The sequence below is a fragment of the Sinocyclocheilus grahami genome, unplaced genomic scaffold (assembly GCF_001515645.1).
Source record: "Sinocyclocheilus grahami isolate Dianchi unplaced genomic scaffold, SAMN03320097.WGS_v1.1 scaffold33.1, whole genome shotgun sequence".
In the NCBI taxonomy this organism is placed as follows: Eukaryota; Metazoa; Chordata; class Actinopteri; order Cypriniformes; family Cyprinidae; genus Sinocyclocheilus; species Sinocyclocheilus grahami.
In genome coordinates, this window is record NW_015505212.1 from 3,625,621 (window position 1) to 3,646,230 (window position 20,610).

Below are 20,610 nucleotides of genomic sequence, written 5' to 3' on the forward strand. Positions count from 1 at the left end.
TTTTTTTCCCTTTTTCTTATAGTCTTAAAAAAACGGAGGGTGTTTTGGCAAACAAAAAAAGTGCTTTAGATAAATTCAAATACATCTGGAAAGCATTTGTGTAGTTTTTGCATGCCTCCCAATCATTTGCATGCAACAGAACAAGACAAATAATAATAACAAAAGCTTTTGTATGCAAATTATTTATGCATTGCCTCTTTATTTATGCAAATATGTCAATGAATTTGGTCAAATGTCACTTCAGTCTCACATAGACTGTTTCGGATGTAATATCTGAAGCTTCCAACAACATGTTTCGTGTTTTATTCAAAAAGTAAAAAAAATGTATATATACAGAACATTGATAATCTGAAAAAAATAGTCTGTGTGTGATCAAAATAGCAGCAAAAATATTGGTCAAATTATATATGCATGTATATTTATGTGGCTCTCTGAAATACTCTCATCTCACATAAAATAATATCAAATCAACTCAGCATTTCAAGTCAATTTATTTATACAATGCAGTCAGCTGGTCATTAGAGCAAAATAAAGATAAATAATAATACATTTCTTTATTTTTCTGCTTAGTCTTAGGGAAAAACTGAGGGTGTTTTTGGCCAAGAAAAAGACATGCTTTAGATTTGTGTATTTTTGCATGTCCATTCTGCATGCATTTAAACTCAAACATCATCTTACATATGAATCTCTCTATTTATTACAGCTGTCTATAAAGAAACAGGTGTAATTGTTAATATTACATTAATGCATCATGATAATATGTTTTGTTCACAGTCACACTATTACATTTTTATGGTGAAATTAATGTCACTTTCACCATTATTTGTAAGGCGATTCATACTTACGACTTGTAAAAAAACATAATTTAACAACATTTTTTTCTGTAAAAGTAGCCTATATAATTGCCTTGTTAAATAATAATTGGAATGCGAATTTTAATGTAAAGTCTGCACTTGCACTACTTGTACAGTATGTGGTAAGGTTACAAATTAATACAAATTTAATGTAGCATTTTAAATTTTTTTAAATGATTTTTTTCTCTCTTTTTTTTATAGGCCTAGCACTAGTGTATCTAGTTCACGAGCTGAATGACCACGCAACATTCCCTGACTGCGGGCCCCTCCCTGCCACCGCTGAGCTCAGTGCGCATGCGCAGAGCGCTGTCAGGGCACGGCACACTCACAGCGACAGTATGGCGGCGGGCTGCTGCTGGAGGGATGCTGCTGTCGCCGCTGCCTTCACAATGTGAGCGGAATATCGTCTGTTCTGCGGAAAGACTACAATCACCCCCGAGGCCTGTCGCCGTGATCTCGATAAGATGACCAGGCTCGCCGATTACTTCGTGGTAGTTGGCTACGATCTCGATAAGAGAGGTAAGTAAATGTAAAACAATGTCTAGCAGTTAGCAAACATGCTTTGATATGCTTAGCCTTGGTGCTTATAAGGGAAATTTGAGTTTGAATTTGGCTTGCAACATCTCCGGATTGTGTTTTTTCTTTTTCTCAGAATTTGCTGTCTGATATTTGTTTTACTCGCATAAAAAGTGGCAAAAGTAAGCTTAAATGGATGGTTCACTCATATATCAATCCAAACATCTATGACTTTGCTTGTTCTGTGGAATAAAAATATATAAGCTATGAAATTAAACTAGCTGACTGTATAATTTAGCAGCAAAAACAATATCTTGAAAAAAAAGGTTGGTGCCTACAATTTAAACATGTTTATTCTGTTAACTATTTGAATGAATGAATGAATGAATGATGAATTTATATGCATCATTCATTCATTCATTTGTATTCTTACAAAATACATTCATGAAAATAAGATAGAAATCATGAGAAAAAGAAAGGCTTCTAATAATCTTTCTGTGTGCAAAACTTTGATAATGTAAAATGCTTTAAACAGAGCGGCACAAAGCTTTTATGCACACCCAGGGTGCAGAATGGTGCACTTGAAGCAACATAAGCATCACAGCGCACTGCACTCCACACGGTACAAACAAAGAGAAGTATTTACAAGATAGTTATTACAAGATGTAATTTTATGTGAATCCCCAGACCTTTATCTACACATCAAGTATTATAATGGAAATATATCATCTTGGAGAGAGAGTTTTACCGTGCTGACTCTCATAACTGAACGTGACGTGCGGTTTGAATGCTGAGCGGAGACTAACTGACAGCTGCAGCAGAAGGAAGATCACTTTATGTAAACTTAAATTTAACAATGTAAATACAATTTTGTCCCTCACATTAAGATATGGAATGGCTTCAGATGATATAGGCTATAAAGTGCATGAAAAGCAAACTTGTGCTCTTCTGTTTCTTTTGGTGTATGACTCCCCCTTGTGCCATATAAAAAGCACAATAATTGCGGTTGCCTGAAACAACCGCGGTCAGATCAAATAATCGCGATTAGATGGTTATTTAATTATCGCGACAGGCCTAACCCTATTGACTTTCATTGTATGGACAAAAAAGTAGACACCTTTCAAAATAGAATAGAAAGTCATTTTTGGGTGAACTGTCCCTTTAAGTTATGCTATATTTATCTCTATCTGACGCATCTCTATCTCACTGGTATTATCTCGGAAACCATGTCGTGAATGTGAACCTGGACATGTTCCAAAGGATTTTTATAAAGTGCTCTTGAAGTAGTACCTACGTAACACCCAGAGGGCTGGAGCTCTTAAATGAGATAACCTCACTCAGTTTTGTTTACCAGTGCAGAACATGTCCAGCTGACCCATGGGCCATGTCCCCATCTCAGGCCCTTTGTCTTAGTCTCCAGCATTCATATAGCCCACAGTGTCAGATATTCTTCCATCCCTAAATCACCATTCTTGAGCCAGAATGGCTACATCACTGGAGGGCAGTGAGCTGTCGAGGTGGAGTCGCCCAGCGTCTGTTGTAAAACTGTGCAATGCCACTTGTCCGCTCGATTTCTAGGCCCTGCGAGGAGAACGGGGTTGAATAGGATTCTCTGGCCGAAGGGCTTTCTGTTTAAAAACAGGAAATGGGAGTTGAGGCTCTAAGGAGAAGACATGATTGAGTGAGAATCCAGATTGTCCTCAGCATTGCAGAGTGAGAAAATGGAGGTCCAGAGTTTGGGGTGGGTCCCGCTAGAAGTGGACAACCATGGTAATGTCTTTTGGGGTTCGCCGTACAGCTCACCCCCCCGGCTTCTCTCCCTCTCGCGCCTCTTTCTCTCACTCTCTCTTGACGCTTTTTCTTGGGAGGAGCCGGTTGAAAACAGAGAGGCCCTAAACAAAAGAGGAGAGCGTTTGTTCTGTTGCACACTCTTTGTGAGAGTTGTCTCTGCCAGTCTGTTTTCTTGGTTAACCCTTGCGTGCTGTTGGGAATATGTGTCAAAATTTTTGTCTGCAGTTTCTCTGCATGGGAACTAAATGATGTGTAGTAATCCATTTTTTGTGTATGTGTGAATCTAAAGTATGTAGTGCAATCAGTGTTGATTCTAGTGAGTTGATTATTTTTTAGAAAAACTGACACATACAGTTTACAACTACTAATGGTGAGACTTGAATATTGTATATATATATATTGGGGTATATATAATGTATGTATTCATACCCCTTCATTTTTTTCACGTTTTGTTATGTTGCTGCCAAATATATCATCTTGGAGAGAGAGTTTTACCGTGCTGACTCTCATAACTGAACGTGACGTGCGGTTTGAATGCTGAGCGGAGACTAACTGACAGCTGCAGCAGAAGGAAGATCACTTTATGTAAACTTAAATTTAACAATGTAAATACAATTTTGTCCCTCACATTAAGATATGGAATGGCTTCAGATGATATAGGCTATAAAGTGCATGAAAAGCAAACTTGTGCTCTTCGTAAAGCGAAAAACAGGTTTTTAACATCTTTGCAAATTTATTAAAAATAAAACACTTAAATGATTCCCATACCCATATCTGGGACAGTTGAAATTTAGCTCAGGAGCATTCATATTGCTTGTAGATATTACTACACTTCAAGTGAAGTTAACCTGTGGGAAGGTTCACGGAAGCATGCAATCTCTGTTACCCTTAAGGGAAGAAGTTTGAAACAACCAGGACTCTTCATAGAGCTTGCCTCCTGGCCAAACCGAACAATTGATGGAGAAGGGCTTTGGTTTGAGTGGTGACCAAGAACCTGATGGTCACTCTAGTTGAGCTCCATGATTATATGTGGAGATAGGAGAAATCTACAGAAGGACACACATCACTGCAACACTCCACCGATCTGGGCTTTATAGCGGTGTGGTCAAACTCAATCCTCTCTTCAGTGAAGACACATGAAAACACACTTAGAATTTGCAAAAAAGCACTTAAAGGACCCCCAGACTGTAAGAAACAATATTCTCTGGTCTGATGAACCTCAATTCCAAGCATCGTGTTTGAAGGAAACCAGGCACTGCTCATCACCTGCAGAGTACCATCCCAAAAGTACAGTTTTTACAATGAAGACTACAGAAATTAAAGTAATCAAATGTAAAATAACACATCCAGTGTTATTTTACATTTGATTACTTTAATTTCTGTAGTATTTCTTACCTGAATAAAAACTTTCTTAACCTAAAAAACTTTTTCATAGCTTATTGCATTTATTTGTGCTATTGTTTGCAATTTTTTTATTTGTTCTTATTTTATTACTGACTTTTTACTTGTTTTTTTATGAAAATAAAACTTTGCATTGAAGAAAAGTAGATTTTTGTTTGTATATGCTGTGAATTATAGTTCTTAGAAAGAAAATCATAATCGACAAAAATCGGTATCGGCAGATCACACTAACAAAAAATCGGAATCGGACAAGAAAATTGCAATCGGTGCATCTCTTAATATACAGTGGGTATGGAAAGTATTCAGACCCCCTTAAATTTTTCACTCTGTTATATTGCAGCCATTTGCTAAAATCATTTAAGTTTTATTTATGTTTTACACAGCACCCTCATTAATGTACACACAGCACCCCATATTGACAGAAAAACACAGAATTGTTGACATTTTTGCAGATTTATTAAAAAAGAAAAACTGAAATATCACATGGTCCTAAGTATTCAGACCCTTTGCTGTGACACTCATATATTTAACTCAGGTGCTGTCCATTTCTTCTGATCATCCTTGAGATCGTTCTACACCTTCATTTGAGTCCAGCTGTGTTTGATTATACTGATTGGACTTGATTAGAAAAGCCACACACCTGTCTATATAAGACACTTAAGGTTCCTAAGAGCACAGTGGCCTCCATAATCCTTAAATGGAAGATAATGTATTATATATATATATATATATATATATATCATATACATTATCTCATATGTATATGATGTATGCATTGCATACACTGCCATTCAAAAGTTGGTGATCAGTAGGATTTTTTATGTTTTTTTAAAGAAGTCTCTTATGCTCATTAAAGCTGCATTTATTTGATCAAAAATACAGAAAAAAACAGTAATATTGTGAAATAGTATTGCAATTTAAAAGAATGGCTTTTTATTTAAATATATTTTAAAATATAATTTATTCCTTTGATGAAAAGCTGAATTTTCAGCTGCCATTACTCCAGTCTTTACTCCAATGTCACATGATCCTACAGAAATCATTTTAATTTGTTTGATGCTTTTTTTATTTTTATTAAAATAGTTTTTATAAAGGGGTGGCTTACCCACAGCGCCCCGCCTTTAACAGATCAGCTCTCTGTCTGCCTTAGATAAACACACTGACTCAGCCGGACGTCTAGAAATATTCACCAGTCGAGTACAGATTCTTATTCACGAGGAAGAATAAGGCTGAAGGGGGCCATGGCGTGATACGCCGTCCGCTCTGTGTTACCATGACTCCCCATTTCTGCTCATCTGGCTGGACTATAAACAGCTCTGTGCAGAGGAAAGGGTGGCTGGGGTCATGGATACAGAAGCCCGGTCCCCATGCCTGCAGCGTATGGCTGCAAAGCTCTGATGGCCAGCTGGTGGATGAATACTTCTCATTCATGTGGCAGCCGAGGGGCTAGAGGGCAATGGAGATTGCCCTCATTCTGGGAGACACACACACACATTTTCCGTCTCTTTTTGTCTTTGAAAGAGTTTGCATGTATTTGATTGTATGCATATGCACAGTCACACACTATATAGACAAACTCAAATATACATTTGAAACTCCTTGTTGTTAAGTTTCATTATGATTGTGGTGAACTCACATGACACTGTTGGGCTGCTGTCCCAGGGCCGGTGTGAGAGAGTTTCGGGTAAGTTGATGGAACTGTCACATGCTTCCTTGTGTCAGCACTGTATTGTCCTCTTATATTTGTTAATCTTCTACATGTGCTTGCAAACCCAAATATTTGGTTTGGTGTGATTATGCCTTTATTGTTTCAAATTGTAGTTGCAGTTTAAAGCTGTCACCAAAGTTATGTATATTATATGGCTTATGTAGATGAGGTTTTGAAGAAATTGTGAGAGTGATCGTCTTTGATGTATGATTACAAATAGTTTGAAAGTGCGTATTTAATTAATGTACTGCATTTCATACCATTGTTTTCCTAGAAGAATGTGTTTTATTTGAATTTTATTTATAGTTACATTTATATGTCTATAATTTAAATTATTATTATTTTGGTACTTTTAGTGATGTATTATAGTATGTACTTAGTAACAATGAAAATGCAAGCTGAAAAAAAATCAGTTGAGTAGTTGAGTAAATAATTGTATATTTCTTGTTATTGCAAATTTAAAAACTAGATTAGTATTTAAATTTAAAAAATATAAACTACAGTTCTAAAGTTTGGGGTCGGTAACATTTTTTTTTTTGAAAGAATAATACTTTTATTCTGCAAAAATGCATTAAATTGATCAAAATACCAGTACTTTAAATCAATTTAATGGATCCTTGATATATATATTTTTTTCAAAAAGTGCTGTTCTTTTGAACTTTGTATTCATCATAGAAAATGTGCCTGAAAAATGTTTCTGATCTCTACAAAAATATTAAGCAGCACAACTGTTTTAAACATTGATAATAATAAGAAATGTTTCTTGAGCACCAAATCGGCATATTACAATGATTTCTGAAAGGTCATGCAACGCTGAAGACTGCAGTAATGATGCTGAAAATTCAGCTTTGCCACCACAGGAATGAAATGCATTTTAAATTAAAATAGAACAGTTATTTTAAATCATAACACTATTTCACAATATTACAATTTTACTGTATTTTTGATTTAAAAAAAAAGGCAGCCTTAGTGACATTTCAAAAACATTAAAGACTTTTATAGACCCAAAACATTTGAACAGTAGTCTATAATTCATGTTTATTATTTTATATTTATAATAAAAATGTAAATATTATTTCTAGCTTATGTGACAATACATTGCAAAAAATGAATTTTTTTTGGCAGGGCAAGTGAATATCTGAACTATGGACCCGACATCAGACAAATCCTTACTGTTCAGCTCTGGCTTTTACTTCTCACACATGCACACACACAAAATACTTAGATCTGGTTATGGAACGTAGTAGGGCTGGGTTTTGACACAAATTTCACGATTCAATTCGATTCTCATTCACAAGCTTTCGATTTGATTACCGATTCGATTCGATTAAATATAGATTATTTTGGATATATATCAGGTGCCGTACATGGCAAATTTTCTCAAGGAAAAAAAAAATCTCTCAACTAATGCTGTAAAATATACATGAGAGTCAGTTGGTATACATTACTATAATATTGACGATTAAAATTAAGATTTTACAATAATAAAGTTACAGTTATAATAATTTCTATTTCGATTCATTTTTTTGAAATATAAACATTTAAATGGTGGCAGTCATAAAAACTTGATGGATTTATTCAAACATAAATTAAACATTGAAGAACAGTAAAAAATATAATGAATATGTTTTATGGTGCATATATTAAGCAAAATGTCCCTCTCTACAGTTTATTTTTCTATCTGACTAATGAGTTTATGGTCACCGAATATGTTTTTTCTAAGGTAAATGTGACGTTACGTGACATATTGTTTACAAGCCATTATATTGACGTCTTTGTGCGTCTGAAACACTGATTGAGGGATTACTTGAGACAGGTTACGGATTGTAAATTGTACTCTTTCTTTTAACTTACCTTCGGATGTTTAGTCATGTTTATTTTGTGCTGAAACTGGTATTAATGTGGAGAAGAGGATCAGTTCACGTGCGCCTCGTGCAGCAGCGTCTGTTGATCTGAGGCACTACAGCGATCTGTCACTCCACATTAAACCACGCCAAAACGGCATTTATTGTTTAAATACTGGAATGCAATGGACAGAATTTGAAATCTGAGACTTTGTTTCATGTGAAAAGTACCAAAGCATGCTTATTGTGATTTATTGGATGGGAAGTACCCTTCATTGTTCCGTCCATTAACTGAAAACAGGCTAGACTAATCGATTCTTGGGATTTAAGAATCGATATTGTTCCGTAAAAATGAAAATCGATTAATATCGAGATATCTATATTTTTTACCCAGCCCTAGAACGTAGTAAGCAGTGATTGATTAATAGCTGTATTATAGCTGTTGTATGCTACATATCCAGAGGTCTTGTTGGTCAATGCACACCAATGTTGGTCTCTTCTGGAGGGACACAGGTCAGGGCAGGAAGGGGGACCGAGCTCTCTGTGGCTGCAAACCTTTCATGGTCTTCCCTGGTATTTTGGGAATGCGGCCCTCTCCCCTCCCAAACCCCTCGGGTGGAGACTGAAGATCTTGTTCTCCACATGCCTATGGGGTTTGCAGGAAGTAATTCTTCTAAATCCTTTATTTTTTGCATTGCTGACCCACCAGATTATATTCAGGGGTCTTTGGCATTGTGGCTGTTGGGATTCAGACACTGAGGAGTGAATTATAGTCTGGTGTCCCACTCTTTCTGTCTTAATCTTGGTTTCAGATGCAGCCCACCATGACCCAGATTAGTAGAGTGCGGTGAAGCTGATTGGTCCATAGGTGAAAAAAAAACATTTGCAGAAAAACTGAGCTGATTGGTTGGCTTGGTGTAAGTGAGGATTATTGCTTTCATGTGGCTAGTAGGATTTTCAGGGTCTCTTTTAGGGGGTTTCCCTTAATCAAAGGTTATTTTGTTCCATCAATTTACAGGCTCTATATATATATATAAACTGTAATTGTTTATTTATTTGTTTGGTCATTTAATAATATAAAAATAATTAATAATATTAGTAATAATAACTATGATAATAGTAATTGTATTATTATTATAGATGTTGTTATTATTATTAATAATAGTAATATTAATAATAATAAATGCAGAATAATTAATTTTAGTTTTTTATTTAATCTAAAGGGATAGTTCACCCAAAAATGAAAATTACCACATGATTTACCCACCCTCAAGCCATCCTAGGTTTATATGACTTTCCTCTTTCAGACGAATACAATCAGAGTTATACTGAAAAATGTCCCGGCTCTTCCAATCTTTATAATGGCAGTGAATGGTGGTCGAGATTTTAAAGCAAAATAAAATGCATCCATCCATCATAAAAAGTGCTCCACTTGAGGGTGAGTAAATCATGCGGTAATTTTAATTTTTGGGTGAACTATCCCTTTAAGCTTTTTTCTTTTGTATGTTTGATTTTAATTGCTTACATCAGCAAAAGTTAGACTATCATTTTTGCAATTGCAATTCTTTTTAAAGTTTTTTTTTTTTTGCCTGCCAAAGTCAGTTACTCCAAAGCTGTCATTTGGCGGTTGGCCAGATTTTGAGTCAGTTGTTATTATTTTGTCATTATTACACATTTTCTGAGTCATCTAACATAGACATGAATCATTTATACAGCAGGAGAGGCAGTGATCTTGAGTGTTGGGTTAAAAGCACGAGAAGCTCTAAGCCTCACATATAAAGGCAATGACAAAACAACCTTGCAAATCCAATGTCAAGCAAAAAATTAAAAGGTTAGGTAGACTTTGATAATGTTTTATCTGTGATGTTTTTATCAATATCATGTTTGACCTGCTGTCAAATGCCACGGAAAATAATTTCAATTTAGTTGAAAACATGTTAGGCGCTTACAGTGGAAGTCTATGGGTCAAGACATTTCAAGCTACGTGGTCAAAATTGTGGAAAACTTTGCATAACTAATGCTGTCACTAGTCTCAAGTTAACATGTATAATGTTTTGTGGCTGTACTTTTGAAACTCTGTGTATTATGCAATATCGGGGTGGGCAGTGTGACCAAAATTCTGTTTTACGGTATGATTAATTTCATTTCACGGTAACGATATATTTCACGATATAGTTATTTATATATGTAGTTATTCTGAAAATCGACAAAAGGGGCTTCATATAATTAATAAACTCAAATACTTTAGAAATGAAAAGTACTTCACCTTATTAGATTTTACTTTTTCTTTTATTTGGTAAATTATTTATTTAGTAAAAATGCACTTAACTTTTATATTAACTGCCACCAGCTGACTGATATTAAATGCAACTTGTAGGTGCAGTTAAACTTTAAATAAGGTGTTTCTGAATTATTTTTCAATTTCATGTTATTGCTTTACTTCAGTCAGTTTATAATATCTAAATATTTTATATTGAAAAATTCTATTCATAATAAATATATGTTGCCATGCCCATTTTTTTACATTCTGTATACACGGAATAAAAAAAAATCTGTTACGGTTGACATTTTATACCACGGTAATGATATATACCGCCATACCGCCCAGCCCTAATGCAATACCTTGACCCATAGACTTCTATTGTAAGTGCAATTTTTCTTTTTTACAAACTGACTGGCAAGTTACAATTATTTCCTGTGCTAATCAGAATGTTTGCTGTGGGAGGATAGTGAACTAATGATTTTTTTTTGTGTGTTTGTCAGATAGACGTCAAACGTCTACGCCATGCTGCTGATGCTTTTTGTCCTAGTTCGTCTTCTGTGTGTATTTTCCCTGAATACCCAGTGCTCATAATCTAAACATTAGTCCCAGCCTCACATCTGTTGGCTAACTCTCTCCTCCTAGCCATTGCGGAGGGGAACTGACAAACCCTGATGCTAATTTCACTACTACTTCCCATATGATTTCCAAACCTTGTCAGAAGGCTTGGAATTTCTGCTGAGGTGGAATGCCTAACCAATGACGCCAGCGTTATGTAAGCAAAAGGAGTCCAAGTGCGCTCTTTTAGTTTGCTTTTCGCATTTCGTGCAGGATATTTGTCACAGGCTGAGCTTTAGTCCTTTGCAATGTTTAATTATTGATACAACTAGGTGTACAAGGTACCTAAAGCGTACTTGCTTATCCCTTAGAAGATGTTCGGCGGAGGTTAGTTAAATATATTAAAGTGTGTAAGAGAGAAGGGGTGTCTGTGTTTATCTAGTGTCATGAAGAGATAAGTTGAGAAAACGTGTGCGTATCCTTGTTAGCATTTTGACTGTTTAAAATATTATATTCAAATTGTAATTATTTATCCATTATTTTGACCAATCAGCCATTGTTGCAAAGTAAATTTAGAATATTTAATGCTATAAAATAAGATAAAATACAGTAAAAACCTTGTTAGAAATAATTGAAGGTTTGTTTTCCCACACTATTTTTAAAAAACACAAAAATGATATTTAGCATATAATATGTGTTGTAAAACTTGTGCATATCCTTGTTGGGACTTGGCAAAAAAAACATATGCAATATTTGTTAGCATTTTGTCAATATTTAAAGTATTTTCTTATGTAAGTGTTATTTAATTTTTTATCCATTATTTTGACCAATCATCCATTGTTGTGAAGTAAATTTAGAAAATTCAATGCAGTTTAATAAGGTAAAATACAGTAAAAACCTTAAAAATAATTAAATTTAAAAATTGTATTTAATTATTATAATTATGTCTGCATTTGTGATCGGAGAAATCAACAAGCGCTACTCTACACTGCTCAAACCTCACGTTTGAATCGTCAGTGGCAAATTCTTTAAATATGAAAACGTACTTACAGGTTGTGAGTCAGAACAGCTGGCATTGTAGTATACTCTCCCAGGATCAGGAAACAGTCCTCTATAAAATGCGTTGTACACACAAATATTTGGTTTGAACTGTTCTGGAACAGTGTTGTAAATACAACTTAACCACTGATTTCTAGTTGTGTCCTCTTTTGGAGGGCCAAACAAAGTAGTTTCGCTTTCTCAACGAAACACACACCGTCTTCACGACATGGCGGCGGCAGCAACAATACTACAGCAAGAATAAACGTTACGCCTTCTTTCTTTGCGTGAACATTTGAGCAGGTTATGAAAATCTTCCCACACAGTGACGTAGACATGTGGGGGCGTCTTTAAACAAGGCGTTTTAGGTAGGCGTGGATGAGTCTTAACTTTTATAAAGAATATCTCTTTGGGTTTGAGACTTTAGTCTTTGCAACTTTAGGGATCTTATCTATTCACGAACAGTTTGTAACTCTCCAAAGAGAAAGGAAAACTTGAAATCGCATCATATGACCCCTTTAACACTGTTGTCACAATTGTCTGTCACATGAGAGTGAGGGTGGCAGGGTGGAAGCTAGTGTACTGATTAGGGCTGTCAAAATGGCTGAAAAACTAAATTCGAATTTTGTACTTAAATATGATCAATATTCTAATTATATTCTAATTTAAAAGGCATAATTTCAGTTAGGGGGGAAAAAAGCTTTTGGCTTCTGTCCTGAGGCCACAAGAGGGCGCATTAAACAAAATATGCACGTTTCTTCAAAGCATAATAAAATAACACGACTAGGGATGCACCGATATGAAAATTTTGGCCGATACCGATAACCGATTATTCTTTATTTTTGAAAGCCGATAACCGATATGTTGGCCGATAACTCTATATCCAAATTGTTATATACTTTTTGAGAGCCTGATTACAAAAAAGGTCTCATCATTAAAAGCCACATCCCAAACACTTCAACATAAGCAGCCTAGTTTGAACGGTGTACGTTTTAAAAATATTTTTACTCTCCCATTACCAAATTTAGTCATAAAGTCTTACAAATAAATAAAATTATGCATAAATAATGCAAACAAGTCACTGGACATCATTACACGTGTAAAGAATCAAAATGAATGCGCCATAGATCAATAAAACGGAATAGCCTCTGCACGGACAATAATTAAATGATTTTAATTACTAAACCATATTGTTGATGAAAATAATAAGAGAAAAATACAAGTGGTTGTTGTTATTAATAATGTATCGATGATTTTGAAAAAGTAACAAATTAATACCACTGTTTTAAATAGCAGCCATTGAGCTGCAGCTCAAGCTGAAGCTGAAGAGCTGAATGAACATGGTAAACTGAAGCGTTTTGCTGGCAGCTTATTTAACTCAAGGAAATGCATCCTGAGATTAATATTAATACAACATAAACATAATATTACAACTTATATATGTACAAAATTATGCAGTTATTGCGTGCTATAGTCAGAATGTGTGATCCTGTTGTGGATGCGCTCTTCCCATAACAACGCGCTGAAACACGGCAACTAAACCCAAAGAATTCCCAACGTTTTATTATAATAATGTTCTCATTAGAATGTTATATACACGACATTCCCAATCATAGTTATTAATGTTGTGCACTGCTGTTTGGGCTGCGTGTGCTGAGCTAAAGATGATCACTGGTAAACTGAAGCGCTCTTTTAACTTAACCCAACGCATTCTATATGAGATAAATCAGATATACATCAAATAAACACAATATTACAATGTACAATTGCACAAAAGGCTGCAAACGAACAGCGCGCATCTGAAGTGTCTCTGAAGGAAATAATGCATTATTTATCGGCTTTAAGATATCGGCCAAATTTTCTTATCAGGCCGATACCGATAACAGAAAAAATGAGCCGATATGGGCCGATACCGATATGGTGGCCGATATATCGTGCATCCCTAAACACGACTATCTTTGAAAAAAGTGCATAATGTTTCAAATAATGTTTATAAATCTTATATAATTCAAGTTGCTTAAACAATTAGAAACAAAACAGAATCATGCATGTATGTATAGTTTAATACAAAGGACCGAAAACCAATCACGAAGAGTACTTTCTTCATTTAAAAACTTGAGATGCAATAGGATGGGGAAAACCGCCATAAAGTCTTGAGACATGTTTTTAAAATGTTGAACTTACATTAATTTTCCATGGCTTTCTAAGCATGCGGCTCTCTTGTGCGAGACGCGAGTGCAACATTGATAGATGTCCCTCTAGAAAATGTGATAAATATGCATTCTGTGTGAATAGTTTGGTTTCGGTTTTGACGTAAACAACATCATCTCTGCGTTGATGTTATTTTTTCCCACAATATTTTGAATGAACAACGCAGCAGCGCCGCATCTAGTGGGTTCAACTGGATAGACTAACAAAAACATTAAAATGCAATGACACTTACATCGTCATCGCATCTCGTGCGCCACTGATAAGGCTGCCTGACGCATACCTAAAATTCATATTCGTCGAATTGAAAATAAAAATCCACATTCGAATGCAACGTTTTTGCATTCGAATGTGGATTTTTATTTTCAATTCAACGAATATTCTAAATTAAAAATTTTTTTGACAGCCCTACAACTGATGTGGCATTTAGGAGACTTAATGGCCAAATAAAAAGCTCATTAAAATCATTGCAATGTTTCTTACCCAGACTTAATCCTTGTTAACGCAGCGGTTAATGCCTCTGTGTCAGTGTGTGTTAGAGTGTTAATCTGTAATCTAAATAAAACGCGATTTATGTCTCATGATGTGACATTAATTTGAAGCCCATAAGCTCTTTAAGAGTTTTTGGAAAGACCAGTACTTGTCCATTGAAAACCAAAGTGCCTGACTTAAAATATCAAAACCGCAGATCTTTGCATAGAACTCAGAAACGAGGTGCACCACGGTTTCACACGTCGCTGACATCATTGTCGCTGAGAAAACAAACCTAAAATGTTGTGGTTCATAAAACTGCTGTCCCCCCCAATTTGAACAACACTAAAACCCACGTTGTATTTCTAGAAGTAATGAGGTGTTGTTTTTTTGTTAAAAACTAGTGCTCTCTTTAAAAAAAAAAAGTGTGTAAAATGTCTTGAGCCCTTGAGTATTTCCTCTATTGAAAAAGCAGCCAGGGCTGAATGCGTTTGTGGGACGGGTGGTTGCTGGCGTGCAGGAAGGATGTGAGTTTATTGAAGAGCTTTTCTGCACAGAAAGAAAAGAAAACTGCACTCACGGTATCCCCAAGCAACAGCAGATTTTGGCAGATGCAATTCTCTCAGTGCAAGTCCACCCTGAATGACCAACGCCAAGAGTTTGGGTCTGAATTAGTACATGGCACATTGAGCCATTTTCTCACTAGCCATTAATCTTATATTGCAAATAGAATTTGTGTTTATTAGGGATGCAAAATTATAAATCTGGCTGATATCAACAAGCTGATAATTATTATAGTATTTTTGTTTTGGCTGATAACTAGAATTAAACTTCTGTAATAGATCGTCTAAATAAATCAAACAAGTATTGTTTTGTTTAACAGTGTTATTTTTTTAATAAACTTGACTTGATCTGACGTTCACCTAAACTAAATATAAAATGCTGCAAAAATATTAAACAGTGCAACATTTTCAACATTGACCAATAATAAGACATTTCTTAGTATAATAATAAGTTTCTTGAGCAGCAAATCAGCATATTATAATGAAGGATCATGTGACACTGAAGACTGGAGTAATGTTGCTAAAAATTCAGCTTTGCATCACAGGAATAAACTACATTCTAAAATCTATTAAAACAACAGTTATTTTAAAGCTGCAGTCCGTAAGTTTTGTCGCCATCTCTGTTTGAAAACATGGAACTGCAGCTTTGTGCGGAATTATCTAGCTTGCATGGGTTGTGAGTGGGCGCAGCGGCTCCAGCGCGGATGAATCTAATGTTCTGAAGAGTATGTGTGGCAGTCAGTCACGCACCGGTGTGGATATTTACTGTACTTCGCAATCACAGATTCTAGCTTACGTCTTGGAATATATGACCCAAATAAGAATTTTCACCGTATATTGCCATCTGAACAAGTAAGTAACAAGTCTGCCACGTTTGTTCTGACCAACTGAGGAAAAAAGCATTACCATAAATCTCGCTACCAATGGTGATTAAATCTAAAGATCGGTTAGCTCATATCACATCAAACCTTTCAAATTATTGTTATACTTTATTCTCAAATGGTTAATGTTAACAACATCATCATTGGTGACTATGAGTATAGTATGTATTAGCGTGTAGATTTCAATTTCTGCACAGTCTAATCTAATTGTCATACTCTTCGAATTTCATATTAAGAACTTCTTTTAACCCAAAAAGCAAATTATGCTCCCTTCGAACTGGTTTTCTTTAAAATACAAATCTTTGTAATCCCAGGCTCTCTGTAATCAGAAGCACATTTTTAGCTGGGATATAATTTCATTTCATTCACATGTGTTTCATAAACACGTAATCCTTTATGGATTACAATCCGCCATTAAAATGATACATTTAATTACTCCAGCTGCTGTGAGAAAATTCTATAAACGATCCACCACCTGCAGGTTCCTCACATGCGATAGCCTAGTAGCCGGGACAGCTTCTTTATGGTTACAGACGTGACGTAATGACGCAGTGCCATGCTTGCATTTCCCACGAAAACCTACCCGTATCACTCAAATTAGAAAACATTATTATTAGCTAACCGTTGTGAATGGGGTTAAAGTAAGGCGATAGTTTTGAACACTGGCTGGTTATGTACTTGCTCAAATATTGATTTCATTTTTAACCAAAAAAGTTACGTACTGCAGCTTTAAATTGTCATAATATTTCCTGTATTATTATCAAATACAAATGCATTGCAATTCAAATGTCATGTTTGACAGGCTAGACTGCTTAAAACTCATATCCATCATTGAAGCTTTTAGGGCTGTTTTGATACAATCATGTAAAGGTATGTATTGAAATACAACGCATACTTCAGGCTCTTAATTTATTTGTATAAATCAGTATTTTAATAATATGTTCAGTCTCCGTTTATTATTTACATGTAGCTTTCTTTCCATTTTTTTATCACACCCATAATTTATTTTTGGCTCACGGCCCAACAGTTGAGAACCACTGCTATAGATGGTGGTTGACAACTTCCTGTGTCTGCCCAGTTAGCCAGTGCTGTACTGCCTGACACGCTTAACTGTGGCCTTTCAGGTCCTGGCAGCCATGGTGACAAGCTGTTTTGACAACGTGGGGCGCGGGCAATAGGAGCAGGCTGCGGTTTTCTGGTCTTGACACACTGCCAAGCTTTTCTTTAGAATCCACTTCGTGCTTCTAAAGAAACAGGTTTTAAGACTAGACTGTAGTTAATTCGAGAAGGATTAGCAGGTTGCGACGACACATTCTTTGCACGATTGAGAACTGTTATAATACGATTCAGTCTGTTCTCTTTGCAAGCCAACATACTTGTTTTTTGCCACCCCACCCACATGCGCCAACAGACAGTCGCAACCACGCGGCATGTCTGTCTCTTACACAAGCATGATAGTGAATTTCTGTGGTGCACAGGCGCAGTTGCTTCAGAATGCATTCTCTGCATATTAAGGAAGTCTGTATTACTCATGGCCTGACCACGTAGTTTAGTCGACATCTCTGTGATTGATACATGAATGCCACATTGTTGGCATCCATGCATTAGTTTCCTCATTGAGCTTTGTTTGATGGGATCTTGTGATTTCTGTCCCGCAGTGACTGCTGCAGTCGGTCACCTGTTTTCGGTTTCACTTCACCTGCTTCAGACTGACTAGCAGGACGTTGTGACTGTCTCGTGGTGTCTCTCTCAGATCCTTCATGAAGGAGAGAGAAAAATTTCCCTATTAATAACCAGACATTCTAGTGAGTCATAGTAGAGCCAGGTAAAGCAGAAGTGGCTTGAAATATGATCATTCAGGATGTAGGGGAGGCCGTGTCAAACCTTAACGCCATTTAACAGAACTGATGGGTAAAGAATATCAATTAAGCTGAAGTTGAGTCTTTGGTTTGTATTAAAGGAATGGTTGGAACAAAAATAAAAATTCTGTCATTATTTGTCAAATCAAACTCGTAGGATTTTCATTCCTTTATTTGCATTTGACAAGTAGCATGTCTTGTAACCAATGTCGACTTGCAAAATGTGTACATATTCAAATTGCATAAATGTGATTTGAGAACTTTGTAGTTGTGTGCCAGGGTCAGTTTACATAGTTCAGACCCATTTATATGTTTGAACTCTCACCTATAAACAGATTTTAGTGGATTATTCCTCATTAAATGGGTGGTATAGGGGTAAAAGTTCAGGGCTGGTTCGATTCCTGCAAGCGAGAGCCCCTGAGTGTGGCACTTAACCCCAAGTTGCTTTGGGGGATTGTCCCTGTAATAAGTTCACAGTGCTCCTCTGTGGTGATAAATAAAAAACCAAAGCAGATTTAGCTTTTCATTCACATACACCTGATCATTACCTTCTATCTGAACAAGCAGGCCTTGTCCGGGAAAGATTTATTGAAGTTTCATATATCCAGATCCGTCTTGTGGGATTATCCAAGCGCATTCCCCATGTCCATGTACCGTACGACCCCATTCAAGAGCCAAAATCTCAGGTGCAAGGTTTTGGTATTCTGGTCCCGCCAACACGGTGGATTGCATTGGTAGATCATTGAGAAACCTTCACAGCTTATGTGGCCTCCATAAAATCCCACTGACCCAATTTTTCTTTGTTGGATTTTAGAAGGTTCTTAGACTCCAACTGTTTGTCCTTAACTCGCTTGTTTTGATTCCAAGCTTTTTGTTTTGTCCCTGGAGTCCAGAAATGAGGTCAGAATTCTCCTCTGATTTGTCCAAAGCCTTGCGTGCAACATTCCTACTTTTGCATTTTGGCTTTAAATGTCTTAAATGCATGTGTATGTGTTGATAACTTCTGTTTAGACCTTTCACAATGTTCCCCTTGGGAGAATTCTTGCCTCGTTTGCTGACTCAGCTGTTATCTGGGAGCACTGGAGTGAATTAGTGTTTGGAGTAGGCCTGAGCGATAAAACGGTATCGATATTTATCGACGGTATACCTTCTTTACTTAGTTTCATTGCGAGAAAGTGAACCAACTCCAGCGTAAGACTAAAAGCAGCCTAATGTTTTTAATATGACTGAATTTGTATTTAACATGATAACAAATAAATAGAAACATTGTAAGTTACTAATTATAATGCTTACATTTCCTGTTATTCAAGAAGCAGCTACAGAAAACCAGCAAAGAACATTACATTACCAAATAACATCACAAGCTCAGTCTAGCGTGAATTTATGCACTTTAAAAACACTCCCGTTAAACTCAGCGAATCTACACTATATGATGAATACATCTCTTATACTTACATCGCACATACATCTGCACTTTGTTGTTTATGATGAGAGAATTCGCGAGTCTGAACGCCTCTGATTGGCCATTGCATTCATAAGCTCAGCATTATCGTGTGCGATTGGTTAGAACGCGCAATACTGTAAAAATGCAGAAAAAGAAATATAATGCAACAAATAAGCCTTAATATGAATTAGATAGTATTACTAGCCAGATAATAATAATAATCGTCTTGCTATCGTCAAAGGCATCAGCCACAGGTTCTGTATTCAGCATTCTGTTTTAGGATTTCATTAGCTGGAAATGGCCTTTTGTTTTGTCTGTAAAATGATAATTCATTGAAAAATGCAAGGAATTCATTGGTCAGAATGTATAGGATTTAAAAAAAAAAAAATTATTAATATGAATAAAATTACTACTATGCACTTGTCCCGTGAAGTCATCTGCATCAGTGTTTGAGTTTCTGTTGATATTTGTTGTCTAACTTTCAATGGCTAATAGCTTGGCTTCTTTGTTTAGGGAGAGGTTTTATTCCAACTCCAGACTTGTTTGATGACACCCAGGCTGCACGTACCAACCTTTATTTCATTTCCCACAATGCTTCATTTATTTATGGCTCACATGGATCGCTCTCGAGTAAACATGACACTCTTCATGAGCCCGAGCTGATGTAAGGAGGAAGGTGTGGCCGTTCACACCTCCATTTATTTTAACCCCATCAGCCATGTGCACCCCATTCAAGAGCCAAAATCTCAGGTGCAAGGTTTTGGTATTCTGGTCCCGCCAACACGGTGGATTGCATTGGTAGATCATTGAGAAACCTTCACAGCTTATGTGGCCTCCATAAAATCCCACTGACCCAATTTTTCTTTGTTGGATTTTAGAAGGTTCTTAGACTCCAACTGTTTGTCCTTAACTCGCTTGTTTTGATTCCAAGCTTTTTGTTTTGTCCCTGGAGTCCAGAAATGAGGTCAGAATTCTCCTCTGATTTGTCCAAAGCCTTGCGTGCAACATTCCTACTTTTGCATTTTGGCTTTAAATGTCTTAAATGCATGTGTATGTGTTGATAACTTCTGTTTAGACCTTTCACAATGTTCCCCTTGGGAGAATTCTTGCCTCGTTTGCTGACTCAGCTGTTATCTGGGAGCACTGGAGTGAATTAGTGTTTGGAGTAGGCCTGAGCGATAAAACGGTATCGATATTTATCGACGGTATACCTT

The 20,610-nt window shown here is 36.2% G+C and overlaps 1 protein-coding gene across 1 annotated transcript in view; it reads left to right on the forward strand.

Moving 5' to 3' along the window:
• Positions 1-1,141: 1,141 nt before the first annotated feature.
• LOC107581285 (myotubularin-related protein 5-like) overlaps positions 1,142-20,610 on the forward strand; it is a 52,896-nt gene continuing 33,427 nt past the window's right edge. The window contains exon 1 of the mRNA XM_016266785.1: positions 1,142-1,373. Coding sequence (XP_016122271.1) covers positions 1,319-1,373 — 55 coding nt within the window. The 5' untranslated portion in view covers positions 1,142-1,318. The remainder of the gene's footprint in view (positions 1,374-20,610) is intronic.